This window comes from Choloepus didactylus, chromosome 15 (genome assembly GCF_015220235.1).
Source record: "Choloepus didactylus isolate mChoDid1 chromosome 15, mChoDid1.pri, whole genome shotgun sequence".
Lineage (NCBI taxonomy): Eukaryota > Metazoa > Chordata > Mammalia > Pilosa > Megalonychidae > Choloepus > Choloepus didactylus.
Genome location: NC_051321.1, coordinates 30724802 through 30750192, shown reverse-complemented (window position 1 = coordinate 30750192; position 25391 = coordinate 30724802). Strand labels below are relative to the sequence as shown.

At 42.0% G+C, this 25391-nt stretch overlaps 1 protein-coding gene across 2 annotated transcripts in view; it reads left to right on the top strand.

Moving 5' to 3' along the window:
• The window catches only part of WBP1L (WW domain binding protein 1 like), a 57534-nt gene that overhangs the window by 24762 nt on the left and 7381 nt on the right, over positions 1-25391 (top strand). For both annotated transcript variants that reach the window (XM_037805084.1, XM_037805085.1), the window contains exon 2: positions 17981-18083. In XM_037805084.1, coding sequence (XP_037661012.1) covers positions 17981-18083 — 103 coding nt within the window. The remainder of the gene's footprint in view (positions 1-17980; positions 18084-25391) is intronic.

Below are 25391 nucleotides of genomic sequence, written 5' to 3'. Positions count from 1 at the left end.
AGGAGCTTACTCTCTAATGCAATAGTTCTCAAAATGTATAAAAATCACCTGTGTGGGGCAAGGGGGGCTTATATAAAATGTAGGTTCCATAAGTTTTTGGGTAGGGCCCATATATTTCTATTAAGTTCTCCAGATGGTTCTGACACAGGTAGTTTCCTCTGGGTTTAGTAGCATGGAAATAATTACATGACAATGTGCTAAGACTATAACAAAGGTATGCCCAGGATGTAGCATAGTAGAGGGTAGCAAAGTATCTGAATCAGGCTGGGAGATGGAGGTGGGCATGGAAGGCTTTCCTGAGAAGGTGCTACCTGATCTGAGTCTTGAAGTTGAGGTAGGAGTTTAGCAGACATTTGAGCTGGGGAAAGAGTGTTACAGGCAAATCAGATTGGGAGTGCTGTTTTTGTTTTCTCCTGCAGATGAGGAGGGAAATTGTTGTCTATGAGTCATGGTAAAGAGACGCCTGAGGCAAGCTGTGAACCTTGGCTTACCCAGTAGTGGTGTCCTTTATGGACACAGAGAAAGAGGAAAGTATTAGGGCCTTTCAGTCTAATAATGAGTGTGGCATAAATTCAGTGTCTCTAAAGGGCAAACAGGTTGTAGGATGTATTTAGCTCTTTCAGGTAAGAGACAGTTAAGACAGCTCACAGTTAAGAAGCTACAATGTTGACTAAATAACAGTCTTTTTGTGCTTAGAGGAACTGAAGTTCAGAAAGAGAAGAAAGTTACCTGCCAGACTTTTTTGGGTGGGGGACCATGTACTAAATTTTAGGTACAACACGTAATTGAGCATGTAATCTCTTTTATTATCTGGGAATCCATCATGTACACCTAAAAGAGGGAATCCATCATGTACACCTAAAAGGTGGATTATTGATTTTCAGAAAACAAGTTTGCAACAGAAAATTCTTAGTCTGCTGAATTGAATAAAGTCTATTTCATGTTCAATTCAGAAGGCAGTGATTTCATAATGCTGGAGGAGTCTCACAACATTCTGTCATCCCCAAAGTACCATGCACCTGTTCCATACAAAGCATGTTTGTGTTACAAAGATGTATAAACTCTATACCTGCTCTCAAGGGGTTTGTAGTCAAGTAGTCAAGTAGGAACAGTCAGTGGATGGTGGTGAGTGACATTAGAGAGGAATGGAGTACTGCAAGAGTTCAGAGGTGTGAAGAGGCAGCTTTGCGCAGGTGGCCCTTTACACTGCCCAGTGGTATCAGTTGTCACATTGTAGATGTGTGGAAGGACCAGTTGATGGCAAGTTCTAATCAATAGAATGTAGGCCACGATCCATGGAGACTGTAATTTACATCTTGTACCTCTGGAATGTTGCCTTTCTCTGTGGAAGGAGCGCATTGTTCCTCAAATTGTCCACACCAAGGAGGTGGGATGATCCCTGATACTAGAAATGAGCCAATAGTCTCCAATAAAACTAGGGTCGGTCTGGGATCCTCCCAGGCAATGTCCCCTTGCCCATGTTGGAATTCTTCAAGGAAGGAGGCATAGGGCGTCAACTGTTGGCTCAAGGTGCTGTTTAAATTCTTAAAAGGGGGCACAGAACTTACAGACCCTGGATTGACCGGAATGATGAACCCTAGTTACTCCCTGGGCATAGTAAGTGGTCTGAGGGTCTCACAAGTAGAGCACTGAAAATGTTACTGTGGTAGCCAGGCTAAAGGAGACATGATTGGGGAGAGTGAAGGGGGGATTTGCTGACTTCTAATTTACCCCCTAAACTGCTGAGTATTAGCAGTTTACATGGGACATTTACTGTTTCTTCACAACAGCCACCCATGGGGTAGGAGATTTTATCTCCTTTTTACAGTGAGGAAACAAAACTCAAGGAGAAGTTACTGCTTAAGATCATAGAGCTAATATGTGGCAATGATGGGACTGTAATCCAGGTCTTCTGAGTATTGTGCTACTCTTGCATGTTGCTCTGGTACGGTGCCACACCTCTGCCCTTTTCCCCGCATGTTCTGTGCTCTTCAGAGGACCACGTGTTGAGCCAGACGCCATTACCCTTCTGTGCTTAGCCTCTGCCTGCCAGTTTCAGGACAAATTAAGCAAGATTCTGCATGGAATGGAACTGGCTGTATAATACAGCAAACACCAAGGTGATACTTGTTTGTACTACCAAAGGTTGAAGCCAGAAACCTTATCTGAATTGGTTTGTGAAAATCTTGTAAGTCATAGCTCCACAGTATACCTTAGTTCCCTGTTATCACCTAAAGGTGAGAAAGGGTGAGTCATACCCATCTCCTTTTAGATGTTTTTTTTTTCTTCAAAATAAAACTTATTCAGTCTGTAACAAGAACATTGAATCTGCACATTTGTGTACAAGTTCACATTTAAAAACAGCAGAGTGGAGGACTACTTTCTAACTCATTCTTTGAGGCCTGATATCAAAGCCAGATAAAGGCAGCACAAGAAAAGAAAATTACAGACCAGTATCCCTTTGAATATAGATGAAAAAATCCTCAACAAAATACTGACAAACTGAATTTAACAGTATATTAAAAAGGATTATACAAGTAGAATTCATTCCGGAATGCAAGTATGGTTCAATTTAAGAAAATTGGTCAAAGTAATATCCCATATTAATTAATAAAATGAAGGCGAAAACCACATGATCATCTCAGGTGATGCAGAGAAAACATCTGACAAAATCTAACATCCTTTCATGATAAAAACACTCCAAAAACTAGGAAAAGAGGGAAACTTTCTCAACATGATAAAGGGCATTTATGAAAAACCCACAACAAATATCATACTCCGTGGTGAAAGACTGAAAGCTTTCCCCCTAAGATCAGGAATAAAGCAAGGGTGCCTACTGCTATTCAACAAGGGTTACCACTGTTATTCAACATTGTACTGGAAGTCCTAGCCAGAGCAGTCAGGCAAGAGAAAGAAATAACAGGCATCCAAATTGGAAAGGAAGAAGTAAAATTATCCCTATTCACAGATGACATGCCTCTAAAAAGTAAAATACCTAGGAATAAATTTAACCAAGGAGGTGAAAGACTTGTACACTGAAAACTACAAAGCATTGCTGAAAGAAATTAAAGACCTAAATAAATGGAAAGACATCATGGATTGGAAGACTTAAAATTGTTAAGATGTCTATACTGCCTAAAGCAATGTATAAATTCAGTGCAATCCTTGTCAAAATCCCAGCAGCCTTTTTTGCAGAAATGGAAAAGCTGATCCTCAAATTCCCATGGAATTACAAGGGGCTACAAATAGCCAAAACAGCCTTGAAAAAGAAGAACAAAGTTAGAGGACTCATACTTCCTAATTTCAAAATTTACTACAAAGCTATAGTATTAAACAATGCATAGTGATAGACATACAGACCAATGAATAGAATTGACAGTCCAAAGTTATAGCAACACATTTTTGGCCAGTTGATTTTCGACAAGGGTGCTAAGTCCATTCATTAGAGAAAGAATAGTCTTTTCAACAAATGATGCTGGGTAACTGGAAATCCATATACAAAAGAATGAGTGTGGACCCCTACCTCTCACCATATATAAAAATTAATTCAAAATGAAAAAGACCTAAATATAAGAGCTAATGCTATAAAACTCTTACAAGAAAACATAAGGAGATAACATCAGTACCTTGTAGTAGCAATGGATTTTTAGATTTTACACCAAAAACACAAGCAATAAAAGAAAAAATAGATAAAATGGACTTAATCAAAATTAAATACTTTCGTACATCAAAGGACATTATTAAGAAAGTGAAAAGACAACCTACAGAATAGGAAAAACTATTTGGAAACCATATATCAGATAAGGGTTTAGTGTCCAGAATATATAAAGAACTCCTACAACTCAATATGAAAAAGACAAAAAACTCAGTTAAGAAATGGTCCATGGATTTGAGTAGACATTTCTCCAAAGAAGATATTCAAATGGTCAACAAAGCACATGAAAATTTGCAAAATTCGTGAAACGCAAATTAAAACTTCAATGAGATACTGCTTCATACCCATTAGGATGGCTTTTAGTAAAAGAAAACTAAAAATAATATGTTGGCAAGCATGCAGAGAAATAGGAACCCCCGTACATTGTGGATAGGAATGTAAAATGATGTAGCCACTGTGGAAAACAGTTTCATATTTCCTCAGAAAGGTAAACATAGAATTACCATATGACCCACCAATCCCTATCCTAGGTATATACCCAAAAGAACTGAAAGCAGGGACCTGGACAGATATTTGTACATCAGTGTCCATCACAGCATTATTCACAATACCTGAAAGGTGGAAGCAACCCAAGTGTCCATCAACAGGAGAATGGATAATCAAAATGCGGTGTATCCAGACGATGGAATATTATTCAGCTATGAAGAGCAGTGCAGTGCTGGTACATGCTACAAAGTGGATGAATCTTGAAGACATTAGATTGAGTGAAATAAGCCAGACACAAAAGGACAAATATTGTATGATTTCTCTTATATGAAATACTTAGAATAAGCAAATTTATAGAGACAGAAAGCAGAATAGTGTTTACCAGAGTTGTTAAATGAATATGACTTTTGGTTTGTGATGATGAAAATAGTCTGGAAATAGTGGTGAAAGTTACACAGTATTGTCAGTGTACTTAATGTCAAAGAATTGTCCACTTAAAAACGTTGAAATGATTTTTATGTTATATGTATTTTACCACAACTAAAAATGAATTATTAAAAAAAAAAAGAACAGTAGAACACATCAGTAATAAAAAAATTTATGATAGGGATGGAACATCCCAACCACCAGGAAGATTAAGAAAGGAGATGAGACCATTCTGTATTCTGATTCAGATGCCTTGAAAGGTCCGAGAGATTCCAGGGCGCACCTGCTTTATTTAATAAATTGTGAGCATAAAAGTTTGGGGTGGCCTGGGGCAAAAGTAACAGTCAGTGGAAGAGTTTTCAACCATCTCTGTTGAAAGAAGCTGCCTTTTTAGAGGGACGTGTCTTGTTTTTCATCACATTCCTGTTATCATAGCAAAGAGAAATCAGTGGACTGGACAGTAACTTAGTGGAAAAGAGGAATGTATCTGCTGATTTTGAAACTTTAATCCAGGACGGAGCCAAAGAAAACAGTCACTTCCTCCAGTGATATCCCATGAGTTTGATCCACCCCCTCCCGCCCCTTCTCCTTGATGAGTTAAATTTTAGTCCAGGAAAACAGAATAATTTGGCCTATTTTAAAAACTGTGCTAAAAAATTCCTCCTCATGCCCTAATTCCCTAGCACTTAGATCCTATTGTCTTAACTCTTTCCTAGCACTTCCTGACTCTATTTGTTGCTAATTTGTAGCAACACTGAATTCAAACAGCCCCAAAGGCTGACCTGCTGTAGTCATTTCCCTGCCCCTCTGTGGCCATTGCTTCCCTGGGAAGGGCTCAACTGGACCTGAACCCTGGACCTCACAAGTGCCTTCTGTTGCCAGTTGTTGGAAATGGTGATTTGATTATGGGAGGTGACTTGCTTGACCTGTCTTGTTCTTGCAACTAAAAGAGATAGGTCCGGCAGTGACAGAGAGCCAGAGGCATCTCGGGAGAGAAACAGACATTGTTTTGCGAATGGTCGGAGAATGACGCCATTTCTTTTCCTGAAAATGGCATGGGATTTGCTGGTACTGTGTTGCGCTTAAGATATCGGTTCTCTCGGGCATCGCATCAAGGAGGTCAGGACATTTATTACTGTTTGGTTCTCTTGCTTAACACACATGCTTTCAGGAGCTCCTACTGAACTGTGTGACTCATGGTCTCTCCGTTTTGGTTTCAGATACTGCCCAACTTGTCATGTGGCTTTCATTGAGAGTTTGGAAATCCCTGGTTTCCCACCAGGCAGTGGTGTGAATACCTGTCATCACACCCCTCTGGGTGTGGCTCTGGTGTGCAATGGGGAGGTCCAGGTAGGCTGGGGCAGGCTGCCAGCAGAAACAGAATGTACAACTCCTCTAGCCCCGTGTGAGGTTCCAGATTCATGTACCAGGCTCAGTTGTGCTGGGTTACTGAAAACTTATCGTGGCCAGAAAGCCATTAATAGGTCTCTTGTTGGTCATGCTGAAATCACATCACCACAGCCATGTCTTAACCCTTAGAGGAGCACTTCATGCTGTGGCTAGTCCCATGTAGCTAAGAGGCACGGAATGTGTTGGGGATGACTATTTTCTGGAGTACTTGACTCTTCATCACCAAGTTCAGCATTTTCAGAAGATTTTTGCAGGTTGCTAGGGTAGATACACTGTGAGATTGACATCAGTTTTGCCCTTTGGGAATTTACAAAGTGGTTGGGGAGTCCATGAGGTAATCAGGGAATAAGACTGGATGGAACACAAATCTACACTAAATTGTGTAGTACAATATGGCTAGAAAAGTGGTCCTAAACTGGGGGCAGTTTTTGCCTCTCCAGGGGTCATTTGGCAATGTCTGGACATATTGATTGTCACAACTCGGCAGGGGGGAGGGTTGCTACTGGTATCTAGTAGGTAGAGGCCAGGGATGCTGCTAAACGTCCTACAATGCACAGGACAGCCCCCCAAAACAAACAGTTATCTGGCCCCAAATGTCAGTAGTGTTGCGGTTGATCAACCCTGGGCTAGAAACTACTGATCTGTAACAGCTCTCTCTGCTTGGGAAGCATGAGTCATGGGCCTGAGGAAGGAGGACAGAATTGTTTTAATAAAGAGGAAAACGGTATATGTATTCCTGCTGCATTCTAAGGAATACGTGTTAATTACCTGCTCACAAATTTAGAATCTTGACATTTTGCTCTCTTAAATGACCCTTAATTAGCGGTTACTGTGTTATGCAGTTCAGGTGTAGAGTCGATCCTTTGTGGGCCAGTAGATAAAACCAGACCCTCTGGAGCGGAAATTTAATCTCTTACTCCAATTAATCTGGATAACCACCCCCTAGCAGGGTAGGATCTCAGTAGTGCTCAAATAACTTGATAAAGCTTAAGGAATGATTAGGCTACAGTTAATTTATTAATAGGCTGTATTTCCGCTGAGGTATCTATTGCTATGGTTTGAGTTTTTTGCAATCTATGTCTGATAACACATTAAGTCTCCTCTTTTCTAACTCATCTGAAGTCTGTTTTGATCTTTAAGTGCAAGGCCTTGGAGTTCAGAAAATTCTTGTTTCTGTAGTTATTCAGGATCTTTTGGAGACATAGACTCTGGATTCTGAAGATTTCTTTTATCTTGTATCTGTTTGCAATGAGATCATTTTTAATGTGATCCTTTGTCTGAGGTAGAAGTAAACAGTTTCGTTAAACAGTGCTGAACTTTTTAGTGGCAATAAATGTCCCTGTTCCTGGTCTCTATAGACAGACAGCCACACAAGGCAAGTCTCATTGTCTCCTTTGCTTCTAACAAAAGTCTGCTGCAGTGGGATGGAACTGTTAAGAAAAAATGGGGTTAAATTTCAAATGATGCATAAATAGAGGAATGTCTCTGAGACCCCACATGCACTCTATACTGGCAGATGAAATTGTGGTGAAATCTCTTAAAGCACATCAGCAACAAAATCACTTGTACCTTTACTATTTCTAATCCCTTTGAAACTAGACCTTTTTTTTTTTTCCTTTCTGGGTGAAGAAGTGGGTATTTTATTTGACCAAGTGCCATTTTCAGGATCAAGACTTCAGTGAAAGTCATAGGAAGAATACAGAACCGAAAGTCAGAAGACCGGGGTTCTGACAGTCTGATTCTGTCATCTGCAACCTTAGGCCAAGTGTCAGTTTCCTCATCCATAAGACAGGGATAATAGCACCTCTTCTGACCTCTTGCGGGGTGCTAGTAGACTCCAATGAGGGGGTGGCTGTTAAAGAGATTTGAACAACTTGAGAGATTGACATAAATGTGTATTATATATATTAATATATCTCTCTGCAATGTTATGGCCGTTGTTGCTCCAAGTGGTGTCAATTAGACTGTACTTATTAAGGCACAAAGTGAACTTAAATATTATAGGAAGGTTTTCAGCACAGGAATTTAAACATGATTTTTTTTTTTTAACCTAACAGTTTAATTATTTCAAAGTGCCTCAAAAGCAAAATCCATTATCTTATTTGTTGTTTTTTTTCCTGTCAGCCTGAAAGTTTAGGATAGCCTCTAAATTTTTTTTTTTTCCCCACTGAAATTTAGGCTTTAGATCCAAAAACCTTTTCTGGCTGTGTGACTTCTCTGAATGTCAGTCTCCTAGTTTCCTATAAAGAGGAGAATAAATAACACTGGTAAAAATACCTGTCCTGATGCTTACTATACAGGGTCACTGAGCAGCCCTTGATTGTCTTCCCTATGTCTTGAGTGCTGTGGCAGGAGGTTTTCTATCTAGAGGTGTTCCCCCCATGCAGTGAAGAGGGGTCCCTCTTTGTCCGGGTACCTGTTCTACATGTTTTGTAAGGGGTTGCTTGAGACTTGGTAGAGAGAATTCAGATGTCTGCTGTTTATGTTTGGCCCTCTGTATATGCCTTAACCTCAGAATGAGGGGAGGAACAATCTATTACCAATCATTAGAACAGGAATAGCTAATCAGATGCCCAGGCAGTGCCAGGACTGAATCAAGCAGATGGAATTTTTGGACAGCGGGGTCTCAGGGTGGTAGGGTGATGGTGGCTGCGGTGGAGCAGGAGCCCATATACATCTCTGCTCCATCCTGTTACGGTCCTGTGAGAATGTGGGACTTGATTTTTCAGAAGTGGGAAATAGGGATTTTTGTACAAATCCTTCTCATTTCAAAATGTTGACCCTTAATTCCATTTTTTTAAAAGAGTTAAAAAATGATGCAGGCATAGAACTCATTAGTGGGTCCGTTGTGTCCTGGGGACACCAATTGCAATCTCTACTTTCAAGCATGAGAGGCAATGGTTCAATGTGAGAAAGAAAGGACCTGCCCTCATGAGACCAACCACGGACAAATGACAGTCTCCTCAGTTGCCCTGCTGCTCTGCCTGAGTGCCACCTGCTATTCACCTGCTCCCCCGCATGCTACCTGCTATTTCAGCCTTCAGCTTTCTGCACCAGCCCTTGCTAAAGCTGCCATACTTCATGGATTTATGTGGCAGAAGAGCCATCTTCTTCCTCACCAAGAAGATGAAGAATTACTGGGGACACCTCAAGGCAGGATGGCCTTTCCTTCTAACTGTCCAGGGGTAAAAGAGTGGCACATTAACTCAGTGTTTAGCTGGACCCTGCAGCCGGCATGCACCAGGACACCGACAAAAAAAGTAGACCTTAATGAAACCATGGGACATGTAATTTCCGATCTTTGCTCTGGGATTTTCCTACCAAGGTCAAGTGGCTTTTTCAGAGTTTGTTATTCAGGTTCCTAATAGCAACACAGGAAATTGATTTTGATATATTGCTGGCTGCTCTGTTTGGGGGCTTTTTAATGAGGATAAAGTCGTAATGCTGCTTTGGCCATAGCAGTGCTGGTGTGGATGGAAGTATCCCTAACTAACGTGTCACTTTTTAAAAAAATTTATGTTTATTAATTATGTGTGTGTGTGTGTGTGTGTGTGTTTAATGGAATGAAGCGGAGATAATATAAGTAATGAGCCTTGATTGTAAGTGGGCACTCATGGGGGTAGCTGTTGGGATGTGTTTGAGAATTCTAGAAAAAGAATATTCCATTTTTAAAGGATAAGAACTGTGTTTATATTTCCATTATATATCTAATCCAGTGGTTCTCAAACTTGAGTATGTGTGAGAATAACCAGAATTATTTTTCAATCTCTGACCCCAGGGGTTCTCAATCTATATTCTTAACAAATACCTCAGATGAGTTGGGTCCCATGGACCACACTTTGGGGAACACAGATCTATTTTGTTGCAGTTGTTGAAGTGTGGGCAACTTGACTTATTTGTGAGAAGTCCTCATTAGTTCTCATTTACTGGGTTGCTCTCCCTTGTTTCTCAGGGAGTGTTAGTCTTTGGGAGGCTCCAGATAGAACTCCAGGAGGCCCTCACAGATTGAAGTAAAAGGACCCCATTTGGTCCCTCTGCAGACCCAGCCCCTGGGACTCCCTTTCAGCGGCACATACTGTGGCTACATCAGTATGTCTTAAAGCAGCAGCTGCCTACCTCCGTTTGTCCCCAGGCTTTTCTCAAGTGTTTCTCTAGCTCCAGTCTTTGTCTTTACCATTTAAGGTTCTCTGCAGCTAGAACTGGGGACTGGGTGCTCATGAGCCCCGGGAGCTGGAGTCCAGAGCCCCTTAAGGGTAAGCCACACTATCAGATCTGAGGGATGAAGCTGGATTTTAGCAGGTAAGATTTAATAGCTTGGTTAGGGCAACCTGCCCATCTAGCTCAGGCTATTCATCCTTCTGGAAAACTGCGCTCAACTAAAAAATATAAAAATACATTCCTTATATCTTAGTGCATACGAAGAGGAGTCTTAGTTAAGTACTTAATGACTTGCCCTTTATCAGAGAGAATGAAATTGAACTCCATTAGCTAATAAAGCTTAAGAAGTAATTGTCATCTCCCAGGGTTGTAAATCTCCCTGGCAATGCAGAATATGACTCCCGGGGATGAATGTGGACCTGGCATCCTGGGACTGAGAGTATCTTCTTGACCAAAAGGGGGATGCAAAATGAGACAAAATAGTTTCAGTGGCTGAGAGATTCCAAATGGAGTCAAGAGGTCACTCTGGTGGACATTCTTATGCACTATATAGATAACACGTCTTAGGTTTTAATGTATTGGAATAGCTAGAAGTAAATACCTGAAACTACCAAACTCCAACCGAGCAGTCTGGACTCCTGAAGACAATTATATAATATTGAAGATTACAAGGGGTGACAGTGTGATTGTGAAGTCCTTGTGGATCACACTCCCTTTATCTAGTGTATGGATGAGTAGAAAAATGGGGATAAAAACTAAAGAACAAATGGGGTGGGATGGGGGGGATGATTTGGGTGTTCTTTTTCACTTTTATGTTTTATTCTTGTTCTGGTTCTTTCTGATGTAAGGAAAATGTTCAGAGATAGATTGTGGTGATGAACGCATAACTATGTTATCATACTGTGGACAGTGGATTGTGTACCATGGATGATTGTATGGTGTGTGAATGTATTTCAATAAAACTGAATTTAATAAAACACACACACACTTATTGAGCACCTAATACACACCAGGAAACCCCCCCCCAAAAAAAAAGAAGTAATTGTCATGTAAAATGTATATTGTGGAGGATACAAAATTAGTATGTGGCAATCCCTACCATCAAGGAAAAGGAGATCAGACTGACATGTAGGAAACAACACACCAGGACTCCTGCAGAACGTTCCTCTTCCTAGGCATCCTTTCCTCCATCCCCAACCCTGCTGTAACTTCCCTCCAACCAGTTAAAAATGTGTGCCCTTGAGCAATTCTATTTATTTCCCTCAGTGCCTCAAAAACCCTTAAAAACCAGTAGTATTAGGGAGATAGTGATCTTGACTTTCTTATTGTAAAAACATAGGTGAATCCGCAAAGCCTTAAAGAATAGTTTTCATGATCACCCATACATCTTTTTCTAAAGAACCTGAGGTTCTGAAACTGCTGCATTTTCAGAATTTGAAGATTCTACCTAAGAGAGAACAAAAATAGCTGATTCTAAGGTGATGGTTCTCTTTTCCCCAGTTAGCCATTTCCCAGTTAGTTCTTTCAGATTTGTCTTGTTTTTGAAGACTTTGTTATCCTTTGGTTACGGAACCTTACCAAAATCAGGTAGAACACCTCTGCAGTAGAGGTGTAGTGCTAGAATTTTGTCTACTCTCTGGAAACTTATTCTTGGTTCAAGAATGGAAGGGAGTTGAGTTTTGCTTGTTCCACAGTAGCAGCTGGCAACCTGAGTGGGGCAAAAAAGGCCTGAGTTGAAAAGTAGGAGAGTTGCAATGATATTTTTTCCCCACCAAGACCTAAAAGAGAAACAAACTGAAGCCAACAATGGATTTACAAGCTTTGGTACTTGAATATTATTTTAACCGTTGTACAGAGCATATGAAGTTTGATCTCGGCTGAACTTTCAGCTCTCCTGTCAAACTATTCTCCCTGAGGGTCACTGTGCTTGAGCCACCCTAGCCTTCTATCTGAATTCTAATCTCACTTGAGTGTTATCATTAGCATGTATTTAAAATCTTTTTGTCTTTGTTGTTCTGCATTCTCATACAATGTTTCTAGGTGTGTGTTTATTATTGTCTGAAAATGCCATGTATTTAGTCAATTCTGGAAAATCTTTCCTTTATCTCTTTGAATATTGCCTCTCCCCTCATTCTCTTCTTTCCTTCTCAATCTCCTTATTTCATATTTTCCATTTCTATGTTTTCTCTTAATTGTAGAAGCACTTTGCAGGGCAATTTTCTCAGATCTGAGAAATCTGAAATTTGAAACCCGATTTACTGATTTCCTCTTCAGCTTTGTCTCATCTTATATGAAACCCATCCATTGAATTTTTAATTTCAGTGACTAGTTTTCCTGTAAGTTTTATTTATTGCCAAATCTGCTTGATCACTCTCTTTTTTTAGTAGTGTCTTATTTTAAATGTTTTTTAGCTTTAATCATTTGAAACATGCTTATAGTTTATCTGCTTGTTCTATTACCTTAAAATTTTTTGGTGAGACGAGGGTCTTATCCTGCCATTTATCAACTTTTCTGAGTCTTGTTTGTGATGAATTATTTCTGCATAAGTTTTTGTATTTCAGATTGTGAACTTACCTTCCACTTTATGGTCGGAAGTCCTCAACCCTGGTTGAGGATAGGACCCCTCAAGTTTTACTTTGACATTTGTTTCTGCCAGATGTCACAGGGATATTTGTAGCCCAAGACCACTTTTTGTGTAAATTTTTTGGCCTAGAGATTCTCATGCCATGAAGATGTACAATTTAGATCCCAAGTCAGCTTGAGGGAAGGTGTGTGAATACAGATTATAAGAGGAGATACTTTTTCCCTCTTGATTCAGAGCATTCTTATTGTTACTCTGTGCCACTGGTTTTATTTTTTCCTGATCTCTTATCTCCCTTTGAGGGAATCAGATTTACAGAGAATCTCAGTTTCAATTCCTGTTTCAGGTGGGCCTGTGAGAGCAAACATCCACCCTTCCTTCCAGACCATCTGTAGCCTGACCTCGTTTTACAGCTGTGGTTTCTAGTCCCCCATCATTTTTGGCTCTTAGGGATTTTCCTTACTTTTTGCAAGCTCAGCTATTTAATTAAAAGGATATTGTTATACAGCCAGTACTTCTGAGGTTTTGTAGTAGAAGAATTTTTTAAGTTGCTTACCCTGCTTTATTGTCAGTAGCAAAAGCTCTGGCCACAGAGTCTCTTGTTCACTGCTGTAGCTGTAGCACTTAGCACAGTGCCTGGCACTTGCCAGGGAGGGATGTCAATATGCACTTGTTAAGTGATGCAGTGAGTTGGACGTTTCTGTTAGGAATTGGTTCTTCACCCTGCGGGGAAAACCAGAGATGATGCTCCAAACTTCTTTCATATCCAGCAGCCAAGGTAGTTAGTGTCCTGTGCTTTAACATCCTATGAAGGATTTCAGTGTTTCTATTTTTACTCTTAAACTTTAAAATGCTGCTTTTTTTTTCAAAGGACATGAAGATGCTGTTGCCATTATAGCCAGTTGCTAGCAGTGTCTTCCACCTCCATAATATTGACAAATTAAAACCCGGCCTGGAGAACCATTGCAGCCTAGTGTCTTTTTATGCTAGCAGTTTGAAAGTTCTTGCACTGATTAAACTGACCTTTATGGTGGCTCACCTAAGAATAGCAACTATAAAACATGGAAACTGTTAATGAAAATGTTAGGCCCTCAGTTTACACTGCCACCGAAGAAGTGAGATAATTTTTTTGCATATGTGCAAAAGGCATACTGTTCATCCTTTCACACTGTAAAAATGTTCTTTCCAATTTGGGGTTTGTCTTGTTTCTTCTCTGTGCCTATGCTTTTTGTTGGGTGACCACGTGTGCCCTAAATCTCAGAACCAGTTACTCTAGAACCAAGACTAAAGGCATGTACCCATCACCAACAAAGACCCCAGTGGTCATCACAGTCATTCCTGAGATGAAAAGCCTTGGTAGAAGAGTATATGTTACTCACACGAAGTTGCTCTGGGACAGGTTCTAAGTTTCTGGTTGGTTTTTTTGTTTGTTTTTTGTTTTCATTTGTTTGTTTTATTTATTTATTGACCATGGAATTTTGCACAAATGAAAACATTGCCAGAAGGTGTCTTTAAAATGCAAATCTGATCTTTTCCCTGCCCTGCACAGTCTGGCCCCTGCTTGCCTAACTTTCCTAGGCGAGGAAAACCATCTTCAGCCATCTCCTTCCAGCCAAAGGGCTTTGCATGTACCATTCCTCTGTCTGGAGTGTTCTTTCTGTCCCTCTTCCCTGTAATCATCCTCTTGATCTCAGTTCATCATCTTTCTCACAGAAGCCTAGTTCCTAGGTCTTATCTGTTGTAAGTTCTCATGGGATCATGCAATTTTTTTCTTCCTAACCCTTAGTGTGTTTTTTCAGTGTTATCTGTGTGATTATTTTATTGTCTCTCATTATAGTGTAAGCTCCGCAAGGGCAGCGATCCTGACTGCTCATTTGCCCATTACATTCCCCACCCCAGCCCAGTGCTGGTGCAGTGTGGCACTCAGTGAATACTGAAGGAAGGAAGGTCCCATGTTCCACACTGGGATGAAGCACTGTTCTGCTCTTCAGAAAGTCAGTATATGAAAATATGACCTTTTGAGCAAAGGAGTCCCAAGCACCCAGTGCTGAGTAGAAGATGCAGGAACCTGTTCCCAAAGTCTAAGAGCTCTGGGAAGGCAGGGTCCTTATCTTTTTCCTGGAGTTGAATTGTTGATTTTGTTTGGTTTAGGGTTTTTGGTGGACTTATTTATGCAGCTGAAGTGTAAAAAGCAACTGAAGAAGTATAACTTTAACCAGGAAGGCTGTAGCTTAATGTTTAAAAACTCAGGCTCTGGAGTCAGACAAACTAGATGTACCACTTCCTGGCTGTGTGCCCTTGGGCAGGTTTCTTATCTTAGCCTCTGTACTGCTCACTGTTCAGCACTTGGCCTGAACAGCACAATACATATAAAGTGCTTAAAAATGCTTAGAAGAAAAACAGAGTAATCATAAAGTGTGCTGAGACTTCTTCATATTTGAACTTCCCATTGTATTCTCTGGTTCCTTTTTCTGTTCTTTGTGTGGCTAGAGCAGCCCTTATTGCCACAGCACCTTTACTGTTTGGACATAGTTCTCAATATGGCGAAGTGCTATTTGGATGGTCTGTTATGCCTAACAATAATGGTTCACAGAATAAAACTGATATTAAGAACTCAGAGAGGTAAAGTAACTTACCCAAGATCACACAGCTAATAAACGTTACTTGAGCCACTGGGAGGTCTTTGAAAATCCTCCAAGTGATCTATGATTAGGCCCCTCATAAAAGAATGGCAGAGGAGCACCAGGCAGCTCTTCCACAAGCTGCTCTTCGCTGTCAGTTTGAATGAGTGGAGACAGATTCCAGGAGCTCTTGCGTTGACTTGAGGCTGCTGGGTCAGTGGGAATGGGGAGGTAAGATGATAAAGCCTTAGGGTTGAAGAGACTTTAGAGATCATCATCTTATTTGGTCCTAGGGCAGCCGCTGTGGCAGAGCTGGAGACAAACCCAAGGCTCTGGGGTTTTCCTCTCCCACTAGCAGGTCTCTCTGAAGGAGCTCCCCTTGGCACTCACATCTCGCTATCCCCTAAACCTCCTTCAACTTGAGGCCTGTGGGCCCACTTGTCTTCCTTAGCTGCCTACCTTCTTTTCTTCTCCCTGCAGCAGAAAATGACAATTCCCATCACCAAGACTATCCCAGGCAGCTTGGGGACCCTGGATTTGGGGGGAAAGGAGTTGGAAAACAGGGCACTAGCTACACTGGATTAGAAAATGTTGGAGGAACACTGAAGTAAATGATATTACTGTGGAAAAGTGGCAGGGCAGGGAAGCAGAATGGGTCTTGTTTATACCATGCCTCCTGCCTCGGGGGCCAGGGTGGGGGTAGGGGGAGCCAAGAGAGAAGCTGACACCAGTAGATCATGAGGATGCCACCTGTTTAGATTTCAGATGTGTTCCCCTCCTCACCTCACTCAGAAACAGTTGGCTGCCCTCTCTACCCTCTGTTTAGAACCTGCACCTCATCTGGTGAGATTTTCCTGAGACAGAAGTGTCACTGGATTCTTTCATGTGTTTAGGGTGTAGGTGGCACAGCCTCTTCTAGAAACTATGTGGACACTTTGAACTGTGCTCCTGCAAACTGGCTGGAAGAATGGTAAACTCGAGAGAAACTTTTTGCTGTCCTTACGAAAGCAATATTCTGCTCTGAAATCGGCACATATACTGGCAAAAGCAGCACATGCAATCTGCTTTCTCCAAGTGTGTCAGGCCTCAGAGGAGACTAACAACTAGACAGCCACTGGCTCAGGGTTTCATTTTGCTTGTGGTGGGCACGGGAAGGTGAAGATAGGAGGAGCCCCATTTGCATTATTGTGAAACCCTCATTGTCTGAGTTTACAGATGCTTTCCCCATTGTTTCCTTCTTCCTAAACTCCTGTATGTTAGGGTGTGTAAGACTTTTAAAGACCAGGAGATACCTGAGGCTCTTGGTAGAAACTTGCAGTGAGCAAGGGACTTGGTTTTCAGCCCTGCTGCTTTCCCTGTCCGCCTCTGCCTGTGGCCTTAGGTGCCTGCGCTTAAGCCGCCTGGCCTCTAGCCCTGTAGACAGCCACTGGAGGACTTTGTTTATCCCCTTGGCCAACTAGACTGTGTAGTAAAGCAATGCCAGAGAGGAGGAACCGGCCATGTGACTAAAGTTTCCACTGGCAGCCTTCCGCCCGGATGTACACTGTGGGCTGGGTCAGCCTGAGCAGCTGTAAATACAATACGGTGGTTTTAGTTTCTTTGCTGAGCAGGGTTTTTTCCTTCTTGACTCTGAGCTTCTTGAGGTTAGGGACAGTGTCTTATTCATCTCTGAATCCCTCGTACCCAACACAGTGCCTGGCACAAAGATGGTGCCCATTAACGAACAGGGTTACTTAAGGAATGTAGAAATGTTGAAAACCAGATTTAGCAGATGACTTACAGGTTTTATCATATTCACACAGGCTCAGAGTACATTTTGAGCTGAGGTTAAGGGTGGCTGCTGGGGTATTTCATATCTTGAATGTGGAATATGGAGTTTTTTCTCACTTCCTCCTCCACCAATGCTGTGAATAGAATTTGGCAACTGCAAGCTGGTTACTCAGCTTCACGAAGCATCTTAGACAACGGATCCTAGAGTCCTGGATCCCATCAGGATTTTTAGGAGATCGTTCAATAGCAAAAGCTGATCTAGAAAATGAATTGGACTAGGGTTGGTCACCTGATCAAGCCACCTCTTAAGAATGAAGACCTGTGGTAGCAGATTTTTTAGTCCTCTTTTCAATCATACAGTAATTAACGTTGGAGATCATGCGTTTCAAAGGGAGGGTGGAAGGACTGACCTGATGGTAATCCTGGAATACATATGGCATTAATTATCCCGAGAAGTTTCACAGAAAAGCCGGCTTTATTTAAAACATACTGCTAATTACAGGAGAATTGTCACCTTCTTACTTTCTTGAGTTTAACCCTGGAACATGAAGTATTTCTGCTTGGACATAAAGAAGGCAAGGCAACCCTTTCCTGCCTGAGAACTTCAGTGTTTGCCAGTTGGCTTTGTGTGCCAAGTCTTCTAATCCTTTTAATAAGCCATGTTTTTTTTTTGTTTTTTGTTTTTTGTTTTCTTAACTCTGTTGTGTGGTTCTTTTAAATGTTTTTCCTAATGGAATAAACACTGGTATAAAAAATGTTTTTTTTGGGGGGTGGGCAGGCTGACAACCAGGGGGAGGGAGATGAGAAGAAAAATGGTGTTAAAAGCTGTAATCTAATATGCTAAAATGCCTTTTGTTTTTTTTTTTTTTTTAGGATAAGGAAACCTGCGTGGGCACCAACAATCAAAGCTACATATGTGACACGGGACACTGCTGTGGACAGTCTCAGTGCTGCAACTACTACTATGAACTCTGGTGTAAGTCCTTGCCCAGGGGTTTCTTGGTATCTCAGGGCCACAGTTACTGTCTCTGCTCCTGGGGAAACTGTGGGCTGGTCAGCCCTTTTCTGATTCTCTTGGTGGTGGTGTTCGTGAGTATAATCTGTTTATAGGTTTCAGAAGTGGTTCCTTTGTAGAGGAGGAGCTCTGGTGTTTTTTGAACTCTATAGGTTGAAGACCAGAGAAAAGGTTCTGAGTCTTCTTTTTTATTACTGTTGTTGCTATTATCATTATTATTATTAGAGAAGTTGTAGGTTTACAGAACTAAGCCTTCTTCTAATGAGGCCGTGGTCCCCAGGTCTGCTGCAGAAGCTCCTGCCTGGGGTCCTCTTTGATGGCTTCTCCATTTTGAGTCAAGTAGTGACAACAATGTAGATCCTTCCTTGGGCCAGTCCAGAATCTCAGGCTTGCCATTTTGCAAAGAGAAGTTGCTACCTCCCAGCCACTGTGATGCTGGGTTGAGCTCTGTGGGTGGCTATAATGCCATTTCTTATAAGAACCACAGGGGCTTCCAGAATTCCCAGTAGAGCAATAAGGAGCTGCTTCTGTCTCTGTGGGTCCCTCTCAAAGGGATGGCCTTTACCTAAGTCCCTGCCTATGGAGCCTTCCTGCAGAGAGGGAGTATTGAGTTTTAGCCCCTTTTCTTTCTTTTCCAGTTCTCAGACCAAAGCACTTGGAGGCTCTTCCAGTGTACCTAACCTGTTGCTGTCTGCTGAATGTCATGTGGAGTCAGTCCTTGTCTTGCCATTCATTGGCTGAGACCAAGTCCACTTACGTCTTCCAGAGTTACACAAGAGTAGCAGCATTGTTACGGTCTTTAGGGAGTGACCCAGGGTTGAAGAGTTCACTAACACATAGTGTACTTGATCTTGGAACTCAGATGAGATAGTTTGGGATGCTGGAATCTGACTTCAGGTTGTCCCAACAAAGAATGAGGACGGGGGAGTCCTTGGAACAGAGAAGCACAAGTGACAGGCATTGCAGTGGTTCTCACAGTCATCTGTTGAGAGAGGAAACCATAGACAGTTTCCCCAGAAAATTCCAAGCCCCCTGTCACTCCCTTCATTTGGAAACAAGCTTTGGGCTTGTTTGTCAAGCCGTGGCCTTACTCCCACCCCATTTCCCCTTCTGCTTTCTGTTCTTCCCATTCCCCCACATCAGAGACATGGTAAGAAAGCAGCTAAAAAGGCTATTGTTTTGTCTGGAAAGGAAATTAGACTTGGCTGGGAAACCTCTCGCTCTGAAATTCACTCATATCTTGTAGCCAGCAGGAGTGGTTCCTACAAACAGGACCTTTCCCTTGCCCCCGGCCCCGGCCCTTCCCTTCTGAGCATTGCTGATCTGCCTTCCTGAGGAATTCCAGGAGAGGTCAAGTGCAGGAGGGAACAGGGCTTAACATGTCCCCACCAACCCTCCAAAGGAGGACACAGAATTGTTGCTATTTAGAAAGAGGTGGGGCTGAGGGATTTAATGAAGATTACAAATTGCCAAGCAGGTGGATGGTCTGAGTTTAAATGTTTCAAAATGCAGAAAACCACAGGGTTCAAATTCTCCCTCCCACCCCTTGTGAAAACAAAAGTCCAGGCCAGGCTGCCAAAAAGCCAGAGAGCTACAGTTTGTTTTTCTGGGGCCCAGCCCAGGCGGCATCAGTTGCAGAAAGGAACAGAGTTGCTGATAACTCCATCTCTGATTGACAGAGCCTCCTGGGGCGTTTGGGGAGCAGACTCCATAGCCACTAGATTTGGGGCATCAGAGCCAGGGCAGAGGGTTGGGGCAGCAGGGAGAGGGAAACCCAGATGGCAGTGAGGCAGTTTGGGAACCAGGCGTCTTCACCTCAAGGGCTTAAAAGAAGCCCGAGGAAGGGCCGCACAAGTGGCTGATTCGGCGCCAGTTGTGCTCAGGGCCAGACAGATCTGAGGCTGGGCAGGAGGAAGACTCTCCGTGGTATGGGTTGGCGCATGCTCTCAAAGCTCTAGAGGGACTGAGACTGTAAAAGTAGAACTTTCCCCTTACCTGGGCCCAGAGTGACTTCTTGGGGTAGGATCCCAATGTGTGTTCTGCCCCTCTTAGGAATTCTTCCTTGTTAGGGTCATGACCCTCCCTGATGTGTGGAGGTTGAATATCAGATGAGCTCCTTAAGTTCTCCTTAAAACTGTACTTGTTGTTTCCTTAAACCTTATTCTCTCTAATGGCTTCTTGACTTGCCTGACATGTAAAAATAATGAGGTATTTTTCCTCTTTCCTCTGAGAAAAAAAAAATTTCAGCCAGGAAATCCTTGGCAGAATTTTGGTCACACAAGGGGTGCCTCTTTAACCATAGTTACCTACAGGGAAGGTTCCAGAAAAAAAGTTTCATTTCCACCAACCCTTTCACCTCTACTAAGCTGAATTTTCCAGTGTGTTGAGGGTTCAGACACACACACCCCACTTTATACAGACCTTGAGCTTCAGCTGGCCAGCAACCTTTCCCCAGTGTCTTTTTAGATTGTTGTTACTAAACCAAGGGGCAATCCTGGGCCTGCGTCAGACAGAAACTTGAGATTTGTTTTTACAGAGCAGTGGTTGAGGCTGTAAGGACCTGGCTATCATTAATATTAGCTCCTGTATTTTTATGGCACTTGTAGTTTAAATTTTCATTCAGTCATTTATTCATTCAGCAAACCCTTATTCCAGGAGTTCTCAAACTGGTAAGCATGAATTTCCTGGAGGGTTTGTTAAAACACAGATTTCTGGGCCTTACTCTCAGAGGGTCTGGTTCAATAGGTCGGAGATTTTGCAATTCTAACAAATCCCCAGAATTTGTAATTCTAACAAATTCCTAGTTGATGCTACAGCCTCTTATGTGCTAAAAACTGTGGAGACATAATCTTTACCATCAAGAAGATAATTTCCTAGCAGAGGAAGTAAAATGTGCAACTAGTAATGTGAAGTAGAGAGTGGAATCTATGTGTCAGAACTAAGCGAAAAGGGAGAGTTTGTTTTGGTTGGACAGGATTCAGAGAAGGCTGCATGGAAGAGGTGGCATTTGAAGTGGGCCTTAAAGAGTGGATGGGATTTAAATACATGGAAAAGGTGGAGGTACATGATGGTAACCAATCCCCTGGGGCCGCTGGGCTTGCCAGGGAAGGAATGACAGATGAGGATGCTAATCTGCATGGAAGTCTCCTGTGCGCCAGGACCTAGGTAAGGTCTCATTTCACTCCAAGAATGGCCCTGCTAGGTACACACGTCATCCCCATTTCCTGGGGCTGTAGGGCATTAAGTGACTGCCGCTTCGTTGTAGCTTGTCAGCCTGCCTCACTCCAGAGCCACTCCATTCCAGGACTGCAAGCAAAGGCCTCCTAAGGCCAGGCTTCAGGGGTAGTGGGCCCAGGGCACAGAGGGTCTCCAAAAGGCCAGGTTAAACACCCATGTGCATTGTATCATTTCTACCCGGGGATGCCTTTCATGGAACATAGAGAACAAAGGAGAAAACCAAGATCCAGGAAGGCCAGCAGTGTGCTCAGGGCCAAAAAGCCTGGGCCCAGGTATCCCGATTCTCAGCCCAGGGCTCTTTCCACTCACCAGGCTGCCTTTTTCAGGGAGGTCAAAATTGGGAATTTCTGCACTTGGAATAATTTGGGGCAACTTCACTCTGGCATCAGTTTTCCCTGGTTTGAGCTTTAATGGGGGAAGGGGTTGTGTTTCTGGACAGTGGAATTTCCCTGAGGTGCCATGAAACAGGCTATTAGCAAATCCAGTTAGTGCTGCCCAACTTGTTTTTCACCTGCTAGTTTTGTTTTGTTTTGTTTTTTCCTTGTAAGTTTGTCTTAGATGCCCACTGTTGAACTGCTCTTAGGGAGGGACCATGGCAAATTGGCCTGCAGAGAGTGGGGGTCTCCTTCCAAGCCCCAGTTGGTCCCCAGCCCTCTAGCAGTCCAGGCTTCTGGACAAAGGCAGGCTGATCAGTAGCAAGTGGGCTAGTATCAGCTGGCACAGCATAGTAAATATGCTGGGTTGACCAATTAACCCAGAAGCAGATTTTGGACTTGTTTTTAACCTGTTTCTTTATGGGATACTTGTTGGGAGTTAAAAGGGAAATTTAAAAGAAACCCTTCCCATCTGTGGGTATGCCCATAACAACAACAGTGGTAACAATAAGCTAGAGAACTTATTATATGTCAGGCACAGTTCTGGGTACTCTATATATTTTAACTCTTTAGTCCTCAAAATGACCAAATGAGGTAGAGACCTTTATTCTCTCCATTTTATCGATGAAGGAAATAAAGAACAGAGAATTAAAACAGAACACCCACAGTCACAAAGCCAGGAAATGGCTGAGCTAGTATTTGAACCCAGGCTGTCTGCCTTTTCTCTTTTGTCTGCAATCATGCTTATAGGAAATTGGTCCAGTATCTCAGATGATGTTGAAAGCTCTCCAGAGTCTTTATTTCTCAAAATCAGACCTTTTCCACAGTGGCAGTGGCAGGAGCTCCTGCTGAGAGCTCTAAAGGCTGTGTACCACCCTTCAAAACTAGGGCCTCAACTTCCTCCAGGGAGGTCACGCACCATCCTTTGGGGTAGAAGGATTTATAGTGTTCTTCATCCTCCTAATGGGGAATTTCCTGCTAGTTGGGGTGTGGTGTTTTCCCAAGTTTATAGTGAACTCTGGGGCACCTGACTCAGTTCCTACATCAGACTATGATTGTTTTAAAAAAACATGTTTCCCATTTTGCTTAGCATGACATACGCTCCCCACAGTGAGGTCACAACTTTCACAGTTGTCATTGGAGAAGGTGGTCTCTGGGTTGGTGGTGGGGAGGGAGGTACCTGTGTCTTTCTCTGCGTGTCTCTTTCATTATGTTTTCCTTTTTTAAACTTTCTTACCTGTTTGTGAAATCTAGCTAAAAGATTAAAATTTTGTACAGTTCCATGGAGACTAGTTTGGCTGTTTTCCCCTTTAAAAGTGGATGAGATACTACTTTGACTAGAAAGGCTTGCGAGAGAGTCAGTTTTGTGTGGGCCAGATCTTAACACCTTCTGTCCTACTCCCCATGTCAACTCCGTTGAGTGGGACCAGCTTGTTAGGGGCCTTTTCTATACCCTTACCCCATCATGCCATTAGACTTGTTCTGCTCCTGAGTTAGTTTTCCCAGGTTTTGATCTACACAAATAATTCTTTGTAGCCCTATATTAAAAATGAAGAACCTGGAATTCAGTTTTAGGCTTGTATGACATCATATAGCTGGGACATGGTAGGGACAGTTTTTCTTCCTGTGATAGCACATGAGAAGTGATAGGCTGGTGGAATTTCAATAAGCACGTGAGATTCCTGGTGCTTCATTAGATATGACTGAGGTAACTTTGGCAAAGATGTGTGTTCCAGTTGTTTCATTTCTTCCCCCAGTGTCCTCTTGCCCTTCCCAACTAATTTTTCTTTTTCTAAAAAGCCCCTCCTTGTATATTATACTTCTAGTTCAGTGGATCTCAGCCTTTTTCTGGATCAAGGATTTCTTTGAGAATCTGGTGAACACTTTAAATCCTCTCCCCAAGGAAAGCCTGTAAATAAATTGCCTCGATCAGGATGGATGAGGTTTTGCTGCGGTAACAAACAAATCCAAAATCTCAGTGGCCTAAAATAACAGGTTTACTTCTCACTCACACTATTTGCCCATCACAGGTTGGATGGGGACTTTGTTCCCACTTCATCGTCCTTTGGGAGCCAGACTGACCCTGAAGAAACCATCTGGAATGTTTCAGATGCCAATTGCAATGGCAGAGGGAAGACTAATGGAAGGTCTTACATCAGCAAGAAATGTTCTGGCCTCTAAGTGACATGCATCACTTCTAATCATGACTCCTTAGTTAGAACTTCTCCCAAAGTCTCACCCAATCGTAAGGAGACGAGGAAGTTCAAACCTACCCATATGCCTAGAAGAGGGGAAACCAGAAATATTTGGTAAACATAAAAACCAACTCAAGAGATTTTTCTTAAAGAGAGCCCAGGTTATAAAAGCTACTGAAAAAATGACTTGGAGGTAATAAACAGTAGAGTTAGATACTGATTATCTCATGGGAGAATATACTTTTAAAATTATAAAGTAACGCAAAAGTATAAAGTATTGTGAGATTATGCTGAGGAAGCAAGAGAAGTGTAGGTAATGCAAAGCAGTAGTTAACACAGAGTCTTGTAGACTTGACTCTAAAATGTATTCAATTTAGGTGATGAATGTACAACTATGTAATGGTACTGTAAACAATCGAAAGTACGATTTGTTTTGTATGACTGCGTGGTATGTGAATATATCTCAATAAAATGAAGATAAAAAATGAATTGAATACATCAAAAGAAACAAAAATTAAACTTCTCATTTAAAAAATAATCACCATGAGAGCACAATAATTATCTGCCTATCTGGTAAAAATTCATAAACTCAATTTCATCAGGAAGAACCTCTGAAAAAACACAAGTTGAGGAATACTATTTTAAAGGATGATTTGGCAGTTTTCTAATTTATCCAGATGAAGGAAATAATTGAGATATATTCAGATGAAAGAGGATAAATATACCTGAAAAAGAAATGCAATGCTTGCTATGAGACAGAAACTATTTTTGTTTTGTTCCTTTCTACATTTCTAACATTATTATTGCTATTAACATTTTGCTTGGTCTATAGGACATGATTGGGTAATTGTTGAGGTGGGGACCAGGCCCCTAGATGACAAATTTGTACTACAACAAGGTTAATTTAATGATTGTGGTAATTTTCCTGTGAATACAGAAGAGAATGTCTCTGATCTTAAGTGAAATATGACAGGAACAATTAAAGAAACTGATATTGTTTACCAATTAAAAAATAAATAAATAAATAAATAAAATGTATTCAGAGCCAGTCTCTTAAGCAGAATGTACTGTGCTTAGCTGTGCTCCCTCCCACCAGCCCAAGCCTCCCCAAGGAGGCCGGGAGCTGGGAGGTAGTCGGGGTGGGGGAGATGGTGTAGGATGGCATCAGGTAGCAGTTAACTTCCTTTCTGGTCCTCTGTCATTGTCTGAGGGTTCCTCTGACAGTGTCTGGTCTTAAGTCAACCAGCACTCACAAGGAAAGAAATGTAAGTTAAATTAAGCAAATTCCAGTAGTGAATTTGGGAAGGACCAAGAGAGATATTCCAAGACTGAGAATAGGGTTCTGTCTGCTCATGGGTAAAGAGGAGAAAAATCTTCTGCCCATTGTCCTATACCTGTCATGCCAGGCCTCAGCAAGAAGGTGTGGTTGAAACTGACACCTGCTAAAAGCAATTAGGTGTCTT